This window comes from Tiliqua scincoides, chromosome 4 (genome assembly GCF_035046505.1).
Source record: "Tiliqua scincoides isolate rTilSci1 chromosome 4, rTilSci1.hap2, whole genome shotgun sequence".
Classification (NCBI taxonomy): domain Eukaryota; kingdom Metazoa; phylum Chordata; class Lepidosauria; order Squamata; family Scincidae; genus Tiliqua; species Tiliqua scincoides.
This window is the reverse complement of record NC_089824.1, coordinates 31,517,326-31,539,047: the sequence shown is the minus strand read 5'-3', so window position 1 is coordinate 31,539,047 and position 21,722 is coordinate 31,517,326. Positions and strand designations below refer to the sequence as shown.

Below are 21,722 nucleotides of genomic sequence, written 5' to 3'. Positions count from 1 at the left end.
TGTCGCTGGAATGGTCCAATGGAAAGGCAGAAGCCAATACGGTTGGTTCCAGTGGTGTCGCAGGAGTTGCCAGAGCGTGACTGTGTTCAGCTGCGAACTGCCTCAGGGACTCCAGCTCCGGATTTTGCCTCGAGGTTGACTCCTGAAGCCTTTTCCACAACTGGATGTAGCCACAAGGCAGTGGAGGTTTGAGGTCGGAGTTTCCTTCTCTTAGATGAGCTGCCTTCCCAGGCTGACGAGCCTCATCTACCCGGTGGCTGTTTTGTCACCTCTTATGACAAGTACAGCCAAACCGGGGTTGTGGAGGGAGAGGATTGCAGAGGGAGGAGCGAATTGTGGGATACGGAGGAGTGAGGGGGGGCTGGATTGTGGTGGAGAGAAAGCAGAGGGAGGAGAGGATTGTGCAAACTATGATTTGTTATAACATCTAACATATAACAGTGTCTGAATGTGTGAGTTCACTTTTTCCCTGTTTATTTTCAATGCAAATAAAGGTTTTTCTTCTTTAAGGCTGTTCATCATGATGGATTTTCTGGCCACTGTTCAAATGTAAACAAACATATTTTATGTTATAGTGGTGTGATTGTTCCTTTGCAATAAACTGAGCCTCTCCATTATTGAATGCCAAAGACCTTTTTTTTTTTAATGAGTCACAGATCAGAATGAGTGTATTTTGGGACCGTACCAATAAAATATATATGTGTAATATTTTTCTCTAATCCATAATCCTTCCAAGAGATATGCGAGACCTCTGGGCTCAAGCCATTATAGATCAAGAGTTTAGTCCATAACATCAGCCTTGTCATTGTTTGGCATGGAAGTTTTCTCCCCGGGGAGAGGGGTGATGATGTTATTCTATACCTGTGTCTAGTTACATCATTCCTTGCTTATTGAGTTATTGACTTCCATTGTTCTTTCTAACTCTGTCTTGTTCTTGTTTCTTTTCTTTGCTTATCCTTCCCCCCCCCTTGTCATTTTCTAATAAAATGCATGTGTTAATATTTTTTGTGGCTAAGGAGAAGGACATTCGCATTATCTATGGAGCTGCACTTTCACTGAACTTGGAAGTAAAAACAAGTGAGGAGAACCTGAAAGCCGATGGAAAAACCTTGTGTGTGAAAATATTCTTTGATCTCTGTAAGAAGAGATTTGTCACTGCTCTCCAGCACAGGGCTGCCTCACATGGGAACGGAAACATGGATTCTCTGAAAAGCCACAGTATGTTGGCATGTCTTTTCTGTAATTTTTGAAGTCAAGACATCTGCAATATTCAAATAAATATTGCTTCACAGGAGGAGGTGTTGCTCAGACACAGAGCACTTGCTTTGCATGCTGAAGCTTCTGGGCTCAGTCCCTGGCACCCCAATGTAGGGTTAGGCAGGGGCATAGCTAGAGGGGACAGCAAAACTGTAAGTATTGCAGGAGCCACAATGCATGTAAGCGGCCTCTCTCATTTGCTGTTGGAGTCATTCCGGACAGTGATGGCAACATGCAGGAGACACTGTGCTGCATGGGTCAGCAAGCACCTTGCATTGCCTTTGCTGCCCAGAATGGCTAAAACGGCGAGTGGGAGGAGCCATATACACGGCACGCTGAAACACCTGTAGTACTTACCATTTTGCCCCCCTCTGGTTACGCCACTGGGGTTCAGGCAGGGGAAACTCTCTGAAACCCTGGAAAACCTCAATCAGTCACTGTTACCCTGCACATGCCTGATCTCATCTGATCTCGGAAGCTAAGCAGGGTCGGACCTGGTTAGTACTTGGATGGGAGACCGCCCGGGAATACCGGGTGCTGTAGGCTTATACCATAGTCTTTCAAGACTGAAGGTTGCCAGCCAGTATTGACAATACTGATTCCGACGGACTGACTGGACTCAGTATAAGAATCACGCTCCATGAGTGTGTTTTCCATGTGTTTGCATGCATTTCCTCTGAATGTTATGGGAAAAAGAAGCAATGCCTCTGACAGCCTTGAAGTTGGCAAGTTATCAAGACCTCCTTGAAGGAAATATCTGAGTATCCTGGGCAATTAAAGTCTTGCTTCAATGTTGTCTTTTTTTGTTTTGCCTCAGTATTGTCTTTTTTTTGTATTTGAGTGGAGTGGTGGTGTCTGAGAACCGTGGGAATGATACTTCATACTTCAGTATGATGCCAGTTATCTGGACCCATTTCAGGGCCCAATCCTAATGACAGGAAGTGCCAGCTGAATGCTGTAAAGCACTTTGCGGCAGCACAGGTAGCCTGAGCCTTCCCACACGTGTCAGCAGAGCCATGGAGGCCCCCTGACATGGGGCGGTCAGGGGGTGGCTGGGAGTGGGTTGAATGGGTCAGAGGTAGGGCAGAACGAGGAGGAGATGGGGCAGGGTGGATGGATCAGGCCCTATAGAAGGTGGGATTGGCAACAGTGACACATGCCAAGTCCCAGGCCCCTTCCTGCGCCTGATCTGCCTGCATGGTATTGTGGGCACAGTTCCCAGGGCTTATCCTTGGGCAAGGGGGAAAATGTCCCATGACTCCAAGGAGACCTCCAGCAGCCAGAAATCCCCTGCAGGATATAGCATAGTCTGCACCTGCGCCACTGCCTGGTTGCATGGTGGTTGGATTGGACTGCCCATCTGGTTTCCCTCCGATTTAGGGGTCTGAAACCTCGGTGGTCACCCTGGTTTATTATTTATGCTGCCAAGCAGACAGGCAGGCAAAGCGTAACCTTCTGGACTTCTCACTGATTTTCAATATCATCAGCCATCTTTCTATAACCCTGTTCCAAGTTTGAGGTAGGAGCATCTCTCTGTGGTGGTTAAACCTTTCTGAAGATTACATAAGAAAACCTCATGTGAGTTGTTCAAGTCATTTTACAGGGTTCCCTTATATTGCTATGCTTTTCAATATCTACACGAACCCAATGGGAGAGATCTTTTGGGATTAAAGCATTCAGCAGCATCATTATACAGATGACACCCAATTCTATTTCTCCCGTTCCCAGGATCCAGATGTGGAGGTGACCTTCCTCAATGAGTGCTTGAAATCAGCGATGGCTTAGCTGAGAATGAATAAAGCTCAATCCAAAGAGGAGGATGGTGGGGGAGTGAATGGATCAGTTGACTGTGCAAATTGACTCATTCTCGGTGAAATCACACTTTCCCTAAGGGATCAGGATCATAGCATACATAGCTTGGGGATATTTCTGGACCTGGCACTGCTCCTAGATGCAGGAGGGACTGTTGATCTGTAGTAGTGGTTTGCATGCATAAAGTCCCAGGTTCAGGCTCTGACATCTTCAAGTGTGTCAGGGAAATACCCTAATGGTTAGTGCAGATGATACTGACCTAAAGGGACCAATGGTATGACTCAGTATAATGCAGATTCTATGTCCCTATGAAGGAAAAAAAAGGAAATACCTGTAATAGACACCTAGGTAGTGCCTATGGCTTGGAGCGCATCTTATCAGCTTTGGCCAATATACCAGCTATGCCCATTGCTGGAAGGCAGAAAACCAGCCATGGTCATTCATGCTTTAACAATTCCTAGATTAGTTTATTGTAATGTTCTATATGTAGGTCTATACTGGAAGACAGTCTGGAAACTTTAGCTAGTGCAGAACACGGCTGCTCAACAGGTAAAAACTACAGTATTACACCTGCTTTGAGACACCTGCACTGGCTGGTGTCAATTCTGAGCTCAATTCAAGGTGTGTTTTTAATCTATAAAGCCAGGTTGGGGTCCTGATTATATCAGAAATGCCTGTTCCTATATGCCTGCCACAGAGTGATGGTTGTATGCTGGTCCATAAAGTAATGACGGTGTGCTAATGTTCTTTCCCTTTTGGAGATTTCTTGGAATTAATGTTGTTATCTTGAAAATTGTTTCATGCTCCAGGAGGTAGGCTGAATTTAGATGGATGGAACTTTCATTTTACTAGGCAATTCCTCTGTGCTATAATTAATGTAAGCACAGTGATTAATAGTATAATTAATGGCTGGTTTAGTTGCTCTGATTATGTGCCCAAACAACAATATCACAGACACTCTTGCGCATGAATAGATTTTGGGCAGGCTAAAGTAAACCATCCATCTCCATTTTTTGCTTTCATATTAATTATTTCTAGGTTGCTATCTAATCAGAAGAAATAATCTCATACAGATCTACACTACTTGTGACCCATGACAGTGAACCAGGCAGGGCCTGGGGGAGGGGAAGGGGGTAATTTGTACCCAGGCCCAGGAGCCAAAGGAGGGAGCCTAGAAATTTCCTGGGATCTGACATTTTCCTATCTGCTGGGGACACTATTATGACTTGGGGATGCTGGGGACACTACTGATGCCACATGGGTTGGTAGACCTGGACTCCAAAAACTTTTCCAGCTGTCTCTACCCTCCCCTAACCCTGCTTTGCCCCTCCCTGCCCCTATTCTGCTTGCCCGTCTCCACCCTCCTCTGCTCTTTTTCACCCCTCCCCCTTTGCAAAGGTTGCCCAAAAAGAAACTTTGTACCCCCCTGATAAAATTCTTCTCAGGCACATGTTGTGGGTGATTTGACAGAGGCTTGATAACCTCCTCTGTTTCTGCACATTTGGGCCAACAGCAAAAAACCAGGAGTTTATCCAGCAGCTGGTGATTCTGCAAAGCATTTTGTCCTACTCTCGTGGGCGAAAAATAGGATAAAGAGCCAAATTTCAGTCTTAAAAACATTCACTTCTTTAAATTAGTTGAGTGACAGGGCTGGGGTCTGATATCAAGCAAGTGGGTGGTCTACACAGGGGTATCCATGTAGATGGGTAGTCTCTAAGCAACTCAGTCTGTGTCTGGGCAAAATATCCAAGAGACTTCAGTCAGCCATTTATAAAGCCATTTGGAATTCCGCTGGCTCTTTGATTCCTGCTGTGTTGGTAGCTGCAATGACACCTTTCCACCACTGTAGTGGAGGTGCTGCAGAGCACCAGAGAAAGGGCTAGAAGGTCCCTCTCTTACAAGAAGCTGTCACAGAACAAAGTAAGGTTCTGGGGTCCCACTGAGAGTGTCCTAGATTCAATACTACTACTACTTAACAAAGGGGCATGAAGTCTGCATTAAAGCAATTATTCAAAATTGATGAACTGTACGTTTCAGGTAGATAGCCTTGTTAGTCCTGCATCAGACCAAAACGCCAGTCAGACTTGGGACCCAATCCCATCCTTCGTCAGTCCTTAGCCCACAGTGCCACTGCCAGATGGGGGAACCAGATGGCCTGGAAGAGGTAATGATTTTCTTTACCTCCCTGTAGGCCGCCTGGTCTTGAGTGGCTCTCCTTGGACCTAAAGCAGCTATTTAGCTGGCATAGGTCTGAGAAGACTCAAGGGGCAGGTCCAGGCTGGGATGAGGAGACAGGATATTAGTGTGCGCAGCTGCCACTGAGATGCTTCCTTTCCTGCTCCTGGCTTGGGCCATTCCCCACCCTGTTCTGCCGCTATCCGCCCCAAACCTTCCCCCCCCCCAATCTACCTGCTCCAGCAGGGAATGGGAAAGGTTCTGCATGTAGCCTCTGGCCATTTGTTCTGGTGACTGAACAAATTCTGAACATTCTGAACAAGGTGACTTATGTGTCATTGTTCCAGGATTTATGTTGGTGGATCATGAGATCTGCCACTGTAAGGCCCTGATAGGGTTGGGCAGCAAAAGAGGGTCCAATGCATAAAAGTTATGCCACAATGCATTTGTTAGCATTTAAGGTGATATAAGATTATGTATCGAATGCTATGTCAGCAATTAGCCATAGTTCAAATTCCTCTGAAGGCATCTATGACCTGCAAGAAATTTCTTCTACTATGATTAGAAGTTTGTCATGCAAGTTTCTTTTGCAGTTGATTTAATCAGGCTGATACAACAGTGGGTGAATCCTTTAATCTTCATTACAGATCTTCCTAAAGGGAAGGCAACTCCACTTCTATGCAAAGCATGTAAAAGTTCAGCTCAGGTATCTAATTAAATGTATAAGATTTTTGTTAAATTACTGGTTCTAGAGCATGAAGAAGGTAAGATAAAATGTGAAAAGCATACACAAGATCAACTAGTTTCCCAGGTTTCTCGCATTCTAATGCAAGTAGTAAAATAAACATGAAATTCAACATCTTTACGCGCATACACATACTCCTAATTATTCTCCAAACTAATTATTTACAGAAGAAAAGTGAGAAACATTGAGTTACAAGATTCTCACTTTTCACAGAAATCTAAAGAAGTTATCACAAGGTTATTCTGTTCACGAGAAATTAACCTTGTTCTGTCTGAAACACAGTTAATGAGCCTTGCAGGAATAATAAGTAAATGCAACCTTTTGCTTCAAATACTTGCAAGAACCTAATAATTTAAACAGATGTAACAGTAAATTCTAGTTAAATTCAGATTGAAGGCTTTGTGGCTGGAGAGGCCTGACTGGCATACGCAACAATAATTGTGTTTAAAATTGTGTGCAAAAAAACTTGAAATCCCAATTTTAAAAAGAAGAAAAAACTGCTAAATAGGATTATGCAAAATTGTACAATTTGAAGAGTGAATTTTTCTAACATTTCAAAAATTGTCCCACAGTTTTAATGCTGTGGATCCAATAGCAGATCATTTATCCGTAAGTATAGACAAAGTTTGGTTCTTTGAGAGATTCCATGGGCAGTGCAATCCAAACACTCCCCTGAGCCAGTGCAAAGTCCTTTGTGCTGGCTCTCGAGTGTCACAAATGTGCCAAAAAGCACATTAATGACACAGGTACATCAAGGATGTACACTGGCCTAGCAGCATCAGATCTGCACCCGGGTGGGGTGAGATCAAAGTAGATCCATAGGATAAGGGGACAAAAATCCCCTTACTCTGAGTCCCACACCTACCTTGCACTGGATATAGCACAGGCAACTTAGTCTGCCTGTTCCAGCGCAAGTTAGGATTGAACCCTAAAAGACATTATAGTTTGACATACGCGATAAACCTAGCTTTGAAGTCAATAAGACTGCTCAGGCAACATATCTGCAAACAGTCAATGCATGGGTGAATGCAGGTTTGTGCCCATTAGCTTCAGCTGATCAGTGCATAGAGATCAAGAGGATGACAGATACATTAGGGTTTAAGAGGAGCTTGAGCTTAATTCAGAAACCTTTCAAGGAGACGGTAATGGAAGATCAGAAGATCATCAGGTGGATGATGTGTTGACAGCGATTCCATGTTTTGACAGCTCTGGGAAGGGCAGGGCTGGCTCCACAGCTGTAATCAATCAAGGCCAATGGAGACCTGGATGGCCAACTGAGCTTCATTTGACCTTGATGGGATTTTGAATGGACATGGACTGAAGAGATGGCTCACCTGAGCCTAATTTGGACTTAACAAGGGGGCTAACAAGGTAGCTCACAGCTGAGCTGCATTTTGGATTATGAGACATCCAATGATAAAAGGCAGCCTCAGAAGGAGACAGAGCTACCCTGACCAAAGGGAGATGCTACCTGACCCATACCTATGGGCGAAGGGGACTCCCAGGACCCTGCTGGAGGAGACACTCTGCTGGAGTGGACACTGCTGGAGTGGAGGGACTCTGCTGCAGAAGACTGGACTGGACTGGACTGGACTGGACTGGACTGGACTGTGCTGTGGAGAATGGACTGGAGGTTTCAGAACTTTACCCACTGAGTTAAGTGGAGTTTTGGGGAGGGAAAGCCTCTGGACAAGAGGACTTGCAGGGAGTGTCAGTAGCAATAAATTCTTGTTAATTGCTCAAGTGATAAGGAGTTCTGTTCATTTCTTTGCACACCACAGCTGTTCTTGGAAAAGGAGGGTGTTAATTAGCCAAAAGTGGGCATTAGAAGGGAGTTGGAATATTTGGATGGGACAAATTGGAAGGATAGGGAAAATCAGACAGGACAAATTGGCGTAGTTGGCAGGATAGGGAAAACTGGGATAGGACAGAGACTTTGATATGTGTGCCATAAGGGAAGAGTATGTGATGGTCTCCAAAGACAAACTAAGGTAGAAAAATAGGCTACAACTAACACCACAATCCTCTTCAGATTTTAGTTTTACAGTCTTCAGTGGGGTTTACTCTGAGGTAAGTGTGTATAGGAGTACAGCCTTTGTTTGTAGAAGGATACATTATTGCTGCAGTTTCAGAATGTAAAATGATTGGCTCAAGCTCTGTAATCAGTCAGGAATGAGCTTAATGGAGCCTATATGGAGTTCAGCTGACCATCCAAATAAGTGATGTTAAGTTGGTTCAGACAGACCCCTAGCTTTTCCAAGCCAATCCTATTCTATTCCCATATATGGGACATTGAACCTCTATGCTCAGAAATCTGAAGTTTGATTTGAGGTTGAAGGTTCTAATTGTGGCTCATATATGCAGAAAACTCAGTGCAGACCCCGAGATCTGAAAATCCTCCAGCTTCAAAGGGTATAATTCCCTAACACCCATTTAGTGTTTCCTTGAAGAAATTAACATTTAAAAAGTCCACTGATTGTGGAATTTGAAAGCTCCAGGATTGAAGGCTATGTTAATAAGAGTCTGTACTAAGCTGAAAAGAAGTAATGAGGCATGTAAGGTTTTCGTGCCTGTTCCATTTATGACATATAATTTCTTGGTGATTGAATAAGTCAGGACATATGGTCAACCTCTGAAAGCCTTTCAACCTCCGCCTTGTTGAGGTAATCACTGGCTGTGCCATCATTCTAGCTAATCCCACAGGTGGATTTTTAAATTACCTCACCAATGCGGTGAATTCCTCCCTCTCATATGCTGTGTGTGCTTTGAATCAGATTCAAAAACTAGCTTCCCTTCCTTCTCTGACCTGAACGTATCTTGATGGTGGACGACAAGCCTAGTGTCTTTAGTCCCAAGATAATAGCCACTGTTCTTTATCTCTTCAATAGTGTTTCCTAAAGTACTTTAGGCCATGTCTTCTGCATTTGTGACTCACCAAGCTGAACACATCACATCATACAAGCATTGGGCCTGTCAGCTGACTTTCCTCTACCTCTCTACCTCATTTTATGATCCAGGTACAGAGCAAAAACAGAAGGTTAACTGACAGTGCAATCCTATGCATGTCTACCTGGAATAAAATCACATTGCGTTCAATGGGGCTTACTCCTAGGAAAGCGGGAATAGGATTGCAGCCTGAGAATCTGCTGGATTGCTTTACATGCTAGCAACAGCTGCATTTCATTTTGGCATGTTGGGTCATTCGTTTTGCAGTGCTTCTATACTGAAGTCTCCCTTGACTATTTCACAATAATAGGAGACACCAGCTAAAATTCCTAAGGTAAGTGAAATGCAAGAATCCTGGGGGACATGAAGCACATAGAACACAGGATTATGCAGTAGGTCTACTTTTTTGCTGAGCTGTCTTTACGGAGTAAGTGCCATGCACAGAACCAGGCTGTTTCATAGGATCCTGCAAAATTATATTTAGGATAACTCAGGGTGACAACCGCATCCCCAACTGAACAGCTGCTTCACATGGATGGCTCATTGCTCTGGGTACAGGGTTCATATACCTTGGCCCACACAATCAGAAATGCACAGTGGCAGACCAAATACTGAATGGAGATCAAACTTAAACACCTGCCTGGGTTATTTAAGATACTGGCAGATCTGAATTGTTTTTCTTCTCAGGGAAAGACACATTTAAAGCCTGGCAATGGGAATGTTTTCTTCTTTCTGTCCAAAGCAACAGTAAGAATAGCTGATCACAGTACATGAAGCCTGGGTATCTCAGAGCCCTGTGAAATAATACACAGTAGAAACTGGAAAAGGGATCCTATGGGAAATTTCTAGGTGTGGAAATAATTGTTTAGTGCTGCGGTTTTCAAGCTCTCCGGGATTTTGAAACCCGCAGTAAGTCTTTGCGGGGGTGGGGGGAGGAAGTGGGCGCAGGGGGAAGGCAGCAACGCGATCCTGAGGATCGCGTTGCTCGGGGCTACAGGGACTGGGATGCACTCGCCAGTCCCTGCAGCAGCTGTCCCTGTCTGCGGGGAGCCCTGCGTGAGTGCCTGCAGGGCGCCCCAGCTCAGGGAAAGGGAGAGTGGAGTGATCTGCTCTGCCTTTGCAAAAGCAGAGCCACTAGTTGTTTGATTTTTCTCTGTAAACCGCTTTGTGAACTTTAGTTGAAAAGCGGTATATAAATACTGTTAATAATAATAATACTTTAGAAATTTGGGATAGGTAAAACAGTGAGCATCAGAGGTTTCTGGTTTCCCAATATAGCTCATGTTAACGTTGCTATCAGTTCATCCTATAAGTATAGCTGACTGGAATCTCACCTGGGCTTTGGAATATTTATGTAAGAAGGAAATGGTAAATCCCTGAAATGGCAGAATGCCAGTCCATTTACTCACAGTGCAATCCCATGCGCATCTTCTCAGAAGTAAGCCCCATTGTGTTCAGCAGGTCTTACCACCAGGTGTGTATAGGATTTCAGACTAACTTAAGCCATTTCAGCTCCCAACATTGCAAATATGCAACAGGGATCAAATGTGTACACCTGTGGCTTGGGCAGAAATGTGTTAAGTTTCATTAATTTCACTGGCACTGAAGTCCTGCATAGACATTACTTTTCAGTGTAGAATGATCCTGTGGCCAGGGGTTTGGTAAGTGCAGTGGCGTAGCTAGAGGGGGTGCAAAGCACTAAGTTTTGCAGTGACCCATTGTCACTGCAGAGTGCCAGGAGCCCCTTCCCCTCCGGAGCCATTCCAGGTATATGCCTCTGTTTTGCTCCCACCACTAGAGTTAGTGAGACCTTTATTGGCATTAACTCATGTTCCAACAAATAAGTCATTAAAATAAAGTGTAAAATAAAAAGAAATAATAAAAAAATTTTTTTAAGTCACACACAAATTTTAAGGTTAGAATACAACAAACCATACAAATAAACCTTATTACACCGGTCTATTTTCATACTTTTCTACAACTGACAAAGGGAAATTAGCAGTGCCCTGCAACACATCTACTGGACCATCATTTAATAAGTATAAAATTTTGGCTGCTCTGAGAGCCCATTCTTCCTCACTAGGTTAGTTTCTAGATAAACAGAGCACATATCAGAATGAATTGGGCAAGAGAAATATATGAGAGAGCATCTTGACCTGCAGCAAAGAACACAGGCACTGCTGGTCAAGAAAAGGGAACTTATGATACCTTCCTGAGGTTACTGCCAAAGGAACAACATTAAATCTAGCTTGTGTAATTACAGGGCGTCCCTTAGGATTAATCCAAAGAGTCAGATAAGGAGCCATCTGATCGTGGACTAACGAAATGTGGAAGTTTATGAGGGAACAAGTCCATGTGGCCTGGTTCAATGTCCACAAGCCACTAGCTATGCCAGTAAGTAAGTGTACCTGTCAGGCTGAAAATGCTCTTCGATTACCACCACTGCCATTCTGCTCACCATAAACTTAGCATTTGCCTGCAGTTACAGACACTGTACTTGGGGAGGAATCCTCCCCATAATTAGGAATGCCGGAAGCCCTGTGTTCCTAATTATGGAGAAAACATCTCTCCAAGTGCAAATACTGTAAGCAGGGTCGTTGGGGCTACTGAGCACAGTTGTGGGTTTGCCAGTGTGATTGGCCCAACCCTCTCGCCATGTGCTTATCCTATACTGCAGGGGTGTCCAAAGTTTTTGGCAGGAGGGCCACATCATCTCTCTGACACCGTGTCGGGGGCCAAATTAATTTACATTTCAAATTTGAATAAATTTACATTAATGAATATATTAAAGATGAACTTATATGAATGAATGAAGGTCTTGCAGTAGTTCAAGGCATATAAAAGGCCTTGCACAAAGCAAGGCTAGCCTTTCCTTTCCTGCTGCTACTGCATCACAGACGTGAAACAACAAGCAATGGAGGGAGCCCTTATCCCACAGCTCACTCGAGAGGCCAAACAGTTGCCCTCACGCTGAGAGCAGTTGCATCGGGCCAGTGTGGGCTCCAACAAATCTCTGGAGGGCCAGAGGCTCATTGGAGGCTAGGGGCTCCCTGAGGGCCACATAGAGAGGCCTTGAGGGCCGCAAGTGGCCCCCGGGCCGGGATTTGGGCACCCCTGCTATACTGGAATGCAACAATGCACAGGGTGTCTGTCATTACAAATTTTGGCTACAACCCATTGTCAAGCAAGAAGTGCAAAAAACATCTGGGTTTTAAGCTACTTTCTCTATTCTGGACTTTGGCCACAAAGAGCCACAATCCTGCTTCATATATCACATGTATTCTGCTTTCTGCAAGCAAGCATTAGAGGTAAAACCATTTGAAGGAACAAATTCTCCTGCAGTTCTTTAAAATATTTACAGAGCACAGTTATAGTAACAGAAACTCAAGAGTGTGGATGGATGCAATGCACATGTCTGCACCAACTGTAGTGAACCAGAGCATCGGATCAGAGTGTTGTGTGCTAACACTGCAATCTGTCAATATTGGCTTGATTGCATTGCATGGCACTGAAGCTGGAATTTGATGTGTGAAGGAGCCTGGTGTCTGGGCTTTGCTCTTGGACAATACTTGACCTAGGACTGAATAAAAGAGAATTAACAATTGTTAACATCCTAAGAGATATCCCTATATGAGAGGTTCCAGTGGAGTTTGGTATAACTTCAGGTAACCTCTACCTAGGAGGAGGGGCTGAGTTGTAAGGGGATTTCTTTCCTCATCTCCCTCTGGAGAGGTGAGTGTGAAAAGAAAGTTGTTGTCTGATTTAATATACGTACAAGAGATTTAATATGCAAGATTTAATAGGCAGATTTAATATACAAGAAAAGGGGACAGAGACTGAAAATGCAAGAATAGGCAGCCCAAGCTCAGAGCTGGAGTACCTGGGGATTTAGAGAAACTCTGTGAAAATAAATGCAGCCTGATGTTGCTGCAGGAGTGTGCTGCTAACTACCTCTATCCACTGCTCAACCGATATATTTGAAAATAAAGCCAACTTTACAAAGACATTACAAGTCTCCAGCAATTTCTCCTCCAAAGGAAGCCAGAATGTGGGTAGAAGGATTGACATTGCAATGCCAGCCCATCCATGAAGCCACCTGACGTGGGTTACATCAGCAGTAGACTGTGAGAGATTTGAAGGCAGAGGCATAACACATTGCCCCAGCACTCAGTGCATGATGTCCCATGCACTGCCCCAGAGCATAACCACACGATGTCACTTATGGGTTCTTCCCTCCAGGAGGGGTACTCAGTGCAGCAGCTTTGGTCTCCCCTTCTCCTGTGGAGGTTCCTCTTGAAGGCACCTCCTTGAAGGGGAGCCTCCAAAGGGGAAGAAACAGGTCGCACAAAGTCCCCAGTACCTCAGGTGTAACTAGGATGGAGACTGAGGGGCAGTCATGAGCCCCCCCTTGGCCAAGTACCCAGAGTAGGTGCCCCTCAGGCTCCTTCCTAGTTATACCACTATGTGAAAGGATGGCAGATTTGGGTTGCCGTTCACCCGGAGTCTGCCACCACCACCACCTCCCTTCAACCTGCCACCAGTGCAAAGGACAATTATCTGCTTCCCACATGCTCGAATGAAAAGTAGATCACTCCGCTCTTTACTGTGCTCCTCGTAGACTGCTGTGAAACCTGGACATGTGGGACTTCCAGTTTCATTTGCAGGAAGCATGGTAAGGTCTTCATTTTTTATTTTTTTTTGTAGAGCAGAGACAGTAGACCTGAGATGGTATCAGGCAGCCTTCCAGGTCACACTGCCCCTGACGCTGGAACCCTTACCTTGGGGCACAAGCACATAGCAGTACCTTCCCAATCTTAGAAAAAGCGATGGTGAGTGAATCATCAAATGAAATTACTATTAAGTGCATCTTCCTCCCCCCCCCTTTTTCTAAAGTAATGAAATAAGTAGATTTCATTCGTTTCTAGAGAAAGGACCTCTTGCAAACTCGTTTTCTTCAGGCAATTATACTTCACAGTTAAAGGCATTTCACATCCCCCCCCCCCCCGGGCTTGCACATTTCTTGAAGAATGTGTCTGACATAAGACTATAATTTATTCTACTGTACATACTGCTCTATGTAATCTCTGAGATATCTTTAAAACGGTTAAAGTAGTGATGGCTTCCTGCCTTAATTCCCTGTTATTAAAGATTCACAGTCTTGTCTGTACATGTCGAGGAAATAGCATGCTAATCTCACTATTCCTACTGTGCAGGGACTGCATAGGGGGCATCCTTTGCCCATCACTCACAGGCTGCCAAAGACAAATTATTACAGTCCCACAAAGCCATTAATGGGACTTGCCATTGTACGGCTGTAATGAGCAGAAGCGGGGAAAAAGAACAACATATTGATAGACAAGTGAGACTCAAAGTGAATCGTGATTCAAATAGTTAGGAAAGCAGCAGCAGAATCTGTCAGATGTTCAGTCATTATCATGCAGTTATTCAGCACATCAGCCATTCTTGCACACCCACTGCTTTTAGATGTGACAGTCAGATGGGGCCACAGAGCCACATCTATGCCTGCCTACTATTTGTTAATATCAATCACAATGTATTTTTGTATATTTAAAAATGAGAATGTATTGAGATGGAAAGCCAAAAAAGGGGGTCATTTCTCTCGCTAATGGACTGTAGGAATATTCTGGGGTGAGCACCTTGTCTGTTAGGAATTAAGTGAGCCATTTGACAGGATAACAAATTGATTTCTACATCCAGAGGAATGAGCCAAAAAAAGGGATTCATTTCAAAATGGACCTTGCAGAAAGTGTTGCATCACGAAGGTGGAGGGAGAAATCACAATACATTTGAAAGCAGATTTAATGAGGAACTAATCCTGTAGGTAGTTTCTCAGACAATGTAAGTGGAGGATGCACTATTCATCTGTTGCACTTAGGGGTTTTTGCTTGAAAGGAACTGGCAATTACTGTAAATGGGAATGACAATCTGTACTCTTTAGAACGCCTCCAATACGCAGGGCAAGCTCAACCAATTAATTTGGTGTAAAAAGCAAGAATGCACTATTCATGCAAGAGTACAATTAATTAAAATGACATACAGCATCATCCTATGTATCCTATACTCAGATATGTCCCATTGTCTTCAGTATGGCTTACAGCCAGTTAGTATGCCACCTTAGACCATCTGATAATTACCAACTCAATTATCAAAGTATTTGGGATGTTCACAATTTATTTTGGGTGAGTTTGACTGACTGTATTTATGGTAAAATTCTTACAGAAATTTTCTTAAACCTAGATTCACAGGGGTGCAACCCAGTTTACCCTCACATTACAGTGGGAAGAGGTGATAATTCATGTACCCAGGACTGAAAAGACCTTAACCACCATGCTCATATAGACTTTGTTCTGTTTTAACCAATAACTACTCTTTTGTCCTAAATTTGCTACCTCTCTCTCAGAGGGCCCAAGTACATGGGGACAGGAAATGCGTTGATGCTAAATTGTAGATCATGCTTGAGATTATTTAAGTCAGTGGTTCTTAAATTTTTTAGAGGCCATGGAGACTGCCTGATTGATAAATGCCAAGGGCTGTGGCTATGATTGGACAGCGGTGCTCCCACCCCAAGTAGCAGCTTGTTTAACCCTTCATGCACATAGCCTAATCTGCCCTGTTAGTTTCATGAGCCACCCAAAATTGGCTTACGACCCTCTGATGGATCCTGGACCCACACTTCAATAACCCCTGGTTTACACAAATATGTCACTGTACTGTATCTGTCATAGAAACATACACACAGCAATTGTGCAAGAGAAAACACTTATATAGGAAACTCTTGATATGGTTTACATTTCCCCTATATAAAGGAGTAAGGTCTGTGATCTCCAGTGTGCAGAACAAGGATAGGGAATTGTATTTAAAGCGTATTTGTCACTCACATAAATTAATATGCATTAATGCTGTGCTACAATGTCTGGCTATAAATATAAATAAGGCAGCCAAAAACATAAGGAGCTTCAGCCAAGGGGAGTAAAAAAGCTAAAGGGCACCAATAAATCTTCACTCTTGGAAAAAGCAAGTGCCTACGTAAGAATATAAGATGAGCCCTGCTGGATTAGGCCAAAGTAAAGGCCCATCTAGTCCAGCTTCCTGTATCTCACAGTGGCCCACCAGATGCCTCAGGGAGCACACGAGACAACAAGAGACCTGCATCATGTTGCCACTCCCTTGTACCTGATGTTCAGAGGAAACCTACCTCTAAAACATGGAAACTGCACATGCCCATCACAGTTTGTAACCTATGATGGAATTTTCTTCTAGAAATCTGTCCAATCTCCTTTGAAAGGCAGCTAGGCCAGATGCCATCACCACACCCTGTGGCAAGGACTGCCACAGACTAATTACATGCTGGGTAAAGAAATATTTTCTGTCTCCTACAGTCTTGCTCAGGCAATGCACTCACAAGGAAACTGGATGAGCCAAAATGGCAAAGCCCTCACCTTCTCATGGGTGACATATTTTGTGGACATTCCCATTGTTGGAGCACCAAACAGAATACCATCTCATCACTGAAAGTTACTTATGACCTCTGACAGTTTTGAAATTAGGTGAGGGGGGGGGGAAGATAGAAACTAGCTACAACCTTTGGTTTGTAGAGCTACTGTTCTCCTTGCTTTGGAAATTGATTTCTACCTTGTTTGTGGAAATTGATGGGTTTGGATGCACAAAAGGACCACCATTTCATTATTTCAGTGCATTCTTAATATGATGTATGATATCGCCAGTGTCTTACTTAACTGCACTCACCCTTCTGCCTCTTCTTTCTTATGTTCTGGTTGTGTCTCTTGATCTTGTGTTGTCTCAGTAGGCTCTGTTGGTTTTTCAGCCTGAGTGGGCTCTGGTTCTTTTTCTGGAGATCCTGTTGCATCTAGCATCAGATAGACAGTTGATATTAATAGTCAAGGCATTTATTACAGACTCCAGGTGCTTAAATTGCAGGTAAGATCTTGCATTGATCTAGCGCAATGTGCACAAAGATGAGTGTATCTTGTGTACATTAATGTACAATCCTAGGTACACTTACCTGTGCAAATAAGTTCACCAGTGAAGGGGGAATTACTTCTCAGTAAACATGTTTAGGATTGGGCTGTTGGACAGTCCACCCCCCAAATATTCACAATCAGAAAAGTAAACCAAAAGACAAAAGAGGATTCAGAGATAGAGGAACAGGTCAGGTCTTTGCAAAAGGAGACTGGAAAAGTGGTCGAGAGCCACAACATGAAGGCTAGAGTAGTATCCCATAACCTGTGAATAACCTGACCTTCTGCATCAACAGAACTGTCTCAGCTTCCTATATAGGCAATGAGCAGCGAGACTGAAGTACTTGCAGCAAGTTCATTTTCTGGCCATCTGCTGTGGTGGAACAGGGAGTCAGGAATTGACATCTGGTTCCTAGATTTGAACCCAAGCTTGGATAATTAGTCTTGGATAATTTTTGAAACAGGTTGAGAGCTAAGAGAGCTTGTAACTACATGTTACAGGACATCCAGGGCCATCACTGTAGTGTGCCAGGAAGATTTAAAGTAAGGGTCTCAGCAGTCGGGCATCTTATTTCCAGTTGGAATGTCAGTGCCATCTAGGCAGGTGTATAGCCAGGGTAGGGCCACTGAGTGCACTAGGCCAACTACAGCACTGCCTTGCTCCACCAAAATTATCCGGAGAAAATTCGCTTTTCAATTTCGGACGTGACAAGAATGAGAGCTTGTTTTAAGGACAGGATGAATTGTGCGATTGGTGTGCCTCCCCTAAATGCAGGAATCCTCCAGACTCCACTCATCTTGCCTGCCCAGCTTTGCTCACTCAAGATTTCCCAGGGTTCAGGGATGGATGATGATGATGATTGATGATCTCAATCACCCTTATGCTTACTTTAGTGCTTCTGGGGGAAAAACACCATGTATGTATTCACCATTATGATAACAGAGTTCTTAAACTCTGTAGGGGAAGGCAGAACAAGGTGGCTACAGGGGCAAGGGAGGGCAGATCAGTTCTGGAAAGGGGGCAAGTTTGGTAGCGGTGTGGCTTCAAATCCTAACCCCCTTCCCGGTCCCGATCCCACAGCCAGGTTTGAGTGGACCCATGCCAGCGATTTTGCTTGTGCAGGTTCAAGTGGACCCTTCTGCACTGTGCTTACCCACAGGTAAGAGAACAAATGTTCCCTTACCCAGAGGAGACTCCTGAGACTGCCCACCCCCTGCAGGATGCAGAAATAGCCATTTTGGCATTGCTGCTTTGGCAGGGGAGGCGGTAAGGATAGGATTGAGTTGTTTGCCAGTTAAGATACTGAAGACATTTTTAAAACTCTTTTAAAATCTTTTACTCTTTTAAAATGAAATGACCTTTGTTTAAGAAAACTGATGGGCTGGTTCCTGGAACTCTAGGAAATTCAACAGTTTTTGTTTAAAAGCCTGGACTGAACTGTAGGCTTAAAGAGCCGGAAGAGTTTTCTTTATCTGATTTTCTGATGGATGTTCATAGAAGATGGTGAAATTGAAAAATTCACCCACAGTTATATTATGATTAAGTCATACTGATAGAGTGATATTTATCAGACAGAGTGACTGTCACATTCATAAATGCTGTCGCATTTCCTTGCTTTCCTAGATTTGTGTTTCGACCAATATCTTGTGTAGCAGCTTTTGAGAAATATAGGTATGAAATTTAAGGGGAAGGCGTGTAACTGAGTCATTGAGAAACTGTCATTTAAACTGACATTTAGCTATCCTTATATGATTAATTTCTCTACTTAATCTTAGCTGTTATTTTAATCTTAAAAACGTAGCTGCTGTCGTCATTTTCATCCTCTGCAGAAGGGGAGTCACAATTTAGCCTTATTAAGTGCAATATGATGGTAGGAAAATAGCTTGGCAGAGTGTTCTTAGGGCATAAATCTGGAACTTTTATTGTACACAGTAGTTTTTACGATGCTAGGGAGTTGTGCAAGAAACAGTCAACTCATAAATAAATCTTGTTGATGAATAGTACTTGATTAATTTTATAACCAGTACTGTTGTTCACACTGAAAGAGTTACTGCCTAAGCTCGTGCCAAGTCAAAATCATTGTTTCAAACAAGAGAACTTGAGAAAACAAAATGGTCGAAGATAAAAAAATGTAGGCCACACTCCATGTTTCTAAAGCGAGCAGTCATTTGAGGATACAACTCAGCATTACAGCTGTTATCACCCGGAATTACAGAATACAACCCAGAATTACAGGGCTGTGAGACAGGACTTATGAGTGACCTCCATCTCTAGCCATTCTGAAAGCAGCCCAACAGCCCCTAACTCTAGGAAAGTGTCAGACCAGCTTCTCTGTGTCACTAAGAGCACAGATTTGGTCACATTAAGCCAGTGCAAGTTCCTTGTGCCAGCTTCTGGATGTTACAAACGTGCTGTAAAGCACATTTGCACCACCATGGGAGTTGGGAAGGCTGGCACACTGAAGCACGTTGACCTCCCTGCACTGGATCCAGCCCCAGCAGAGGTGAGTTTGCACCAGTGGGAGGCCACCAGCGCAGGATTTGGGAAGGGCATGTGGAGGATGTTTCAGGGTCATTCCTGGATGGGGGGAGGGCAGCCAGTAGGTAAGCTGGTGGGTGAACTGGGCCCAGGAGGGGGGGTGGGACTGGCCTCTGGCACTTAGGCTGAATTCTAACCAGTCCTGAGCAGTCCAGCCTTACACTAGGCTGTTCAGTTCAGTGCCAGCGATTTAGCTGGCACAGATTCAAGTGGCCCCATTGAAGTGGCTGGGCATTACTTGGGTCAGGGGACATAAGTCCTGTTACTCCAAGTTGTGCCAGGTCCACCTCCAACCTTGCACTGGATACAGCACAGGCCAGCTGTATATTAACTATAAAAGTAAAGTACTTCACAGCACACAGCTATATTCACAGCTATATTAACTATAATAGCAAATCACATTCCCAAAGGAGAGAATCTGGAAAAAAAGGTGAATCAGATTATTTGACCCTGACAGCCAGTTCAAATAGGTATAGGCAATTATAAAGACAAAACTATAGGGGCCAGTCAACATAATAGTAGGAGACAACAAGAGGTTGTAAGGTGTTCTTGAAGGAGGCTTCAGAAGCCAGGTAATAATTTGCCCTTTCCTTTAGATTCCCATCCGTTCAGAAGTACATTGTCCTAGTTGCCTTGTATCATAAGCCAGGGACAAGGGGTCAGTTGCGATGGTGGTAGTGACAAATACATCTCATAAAATTTTGCCACACCTTTCACATGTATTGATGGACGTAGTTTTCAAAAGTGGAAATCCAAGTCAGAGGGAATGTTGCAAAGCTCTTAATTTGGTGATCCCAAATCTTGCTTTTGCTGCTTAACTCTGAATTTCAGTTTGCTTTTGAGGCTCTGTTCCCGTCATGGGGCTCATGACTCTGACACGTAATTGCGTAATTGCTTCAAGCAAAAGGTAAATGCATCTAAATAATTGCTACAGACAAGTGGTAAGTGGCTGGTTCAAATCCCTGTGACTATTTGTTCCCAACAGTTCTCAACTGTCTTCTTTCTTGACAGCTGTCCTGAACCAAAGTACATGTTGGAATAAACAAGAGTTCTCAACTGCTTGCACAGGTATTGTATCTATTCTACAAGACATTTATTGTAGTGTTTCTCAAACTTTAGGGAATGGCATCCTCAACTTTTTAGATCTTCTAACTTAGAAATTGCACTGAAAATCTTTGCTTGCTTTCTACACCCCTGAACCACTTCCTTCCAGCAGTCTGATCCTATTGGGTTGCCGCACCGGCAGAATGCTTGTTCACCAGTATCTGCTGCTGAAAAGCAGCTGTGAAGTGCTGAACCCCAGTGCAAGCTGCCAGCGGGAAAACTGTGGCCTTCCCCGAAGTGCTAGTGGACCTTGGAAGGCCCACCGGAACAGGTAAGCCTGGCGCAGGGGTGGAATGGGTGGCGGGAGGGTGGGGAGTGGTGGAATAAGGGTGGACTAGAAGGGGGAGGGCAGAACAGGGTGGAGATGGGGTTGGAATGGGTAGATCAGGCCCAGGAGGGGTTTGGTGGGCTCAGCAGCAGTGGCGCAGGCATGAGCCATCTGCATGGATCAACTTGAACTTGACCAAGTTGATATAAGTTGACTCATAGCAGCTGCTGAGTCTTACCCCAGAGCAAGGGCACAAATGTCCTTTTACCCCAGGAGACTTTCAGCAGCCAAAATAATCCCGTAGGATATAGCAGAGGTTCACTTCTGCCGCTGAATTGCCACATGGGGAGTTTGGTAGGATTGGGCCGTGAACCACCCAGTCAGTCAATCCTAAAGCCCAAGCAGTGGAAAATAAATGCACTCACAGGAGGGCACAGAGACTCCATTTCAAGCAGCCGGCTGAAACTTGGTGTGTAAAGTTATTTATGAATCAGGATCCCAACCTGTCCTTAAAAATCTTGTCCGGACATCTCAAAAAATATTGTGAGAAAGTTAACATCTGAACCTATCGAAGATAGGATGTCACATTTCCCTAGGCAACAAGGATGCGCAAGTTCCAGAAGTCACACCCCAAAATAATACTAGTCCTTAATAAAACCAGAGCTGCAATAAATAACATAAAACATTGCTATCACCATGACAAAAAAAAATCATCAAAGGGTTTTCTAAAAAAAAAAGAAAGAACTTGAAGATTCCTTGCAAATGCTTGTAGGGCTGAGTCCTGGCAGGCTGCCCTACAGAGACAAGTCCACACCGGAGGGAAGATTCTGTCATGTGCCCTGGCAGATTATGCAGAGTCAGTATCTCCTTTCTAAA

At 44.1% G+C, this 21,722-nt stretch overlaps 1 protein-coding gene and 1 pseudogene across 1 annotated transcript in view; one reads left to right on the top strand and one right to left on the bottom strand.

The window, feature by feature from the left end:
• The window catches only part of CNGB3 (cyclic nucleotide gated channel subunit beta 3), a 73,622-nt gene that overhangs the window by 40,546 nt on the left and 11,354 nt on the right, over window positions 1–21,722 (bottom strand). The window contains exon 3 of the mRNA XM_066624401.1: window positions 16,703–16,823. Coding sequence (XP_066480498.1) covers window positions 16,703–16,823 — 121 coding nt within the window. The remainder of the gene's footprint in view (window positions 1–16,702; window positions 16,824–21,722) is intronic.
• On the top strand, window positions 1,684–1,803 carry LOC136650821 (5S ribosomal RNA; annotated as a pseudogene).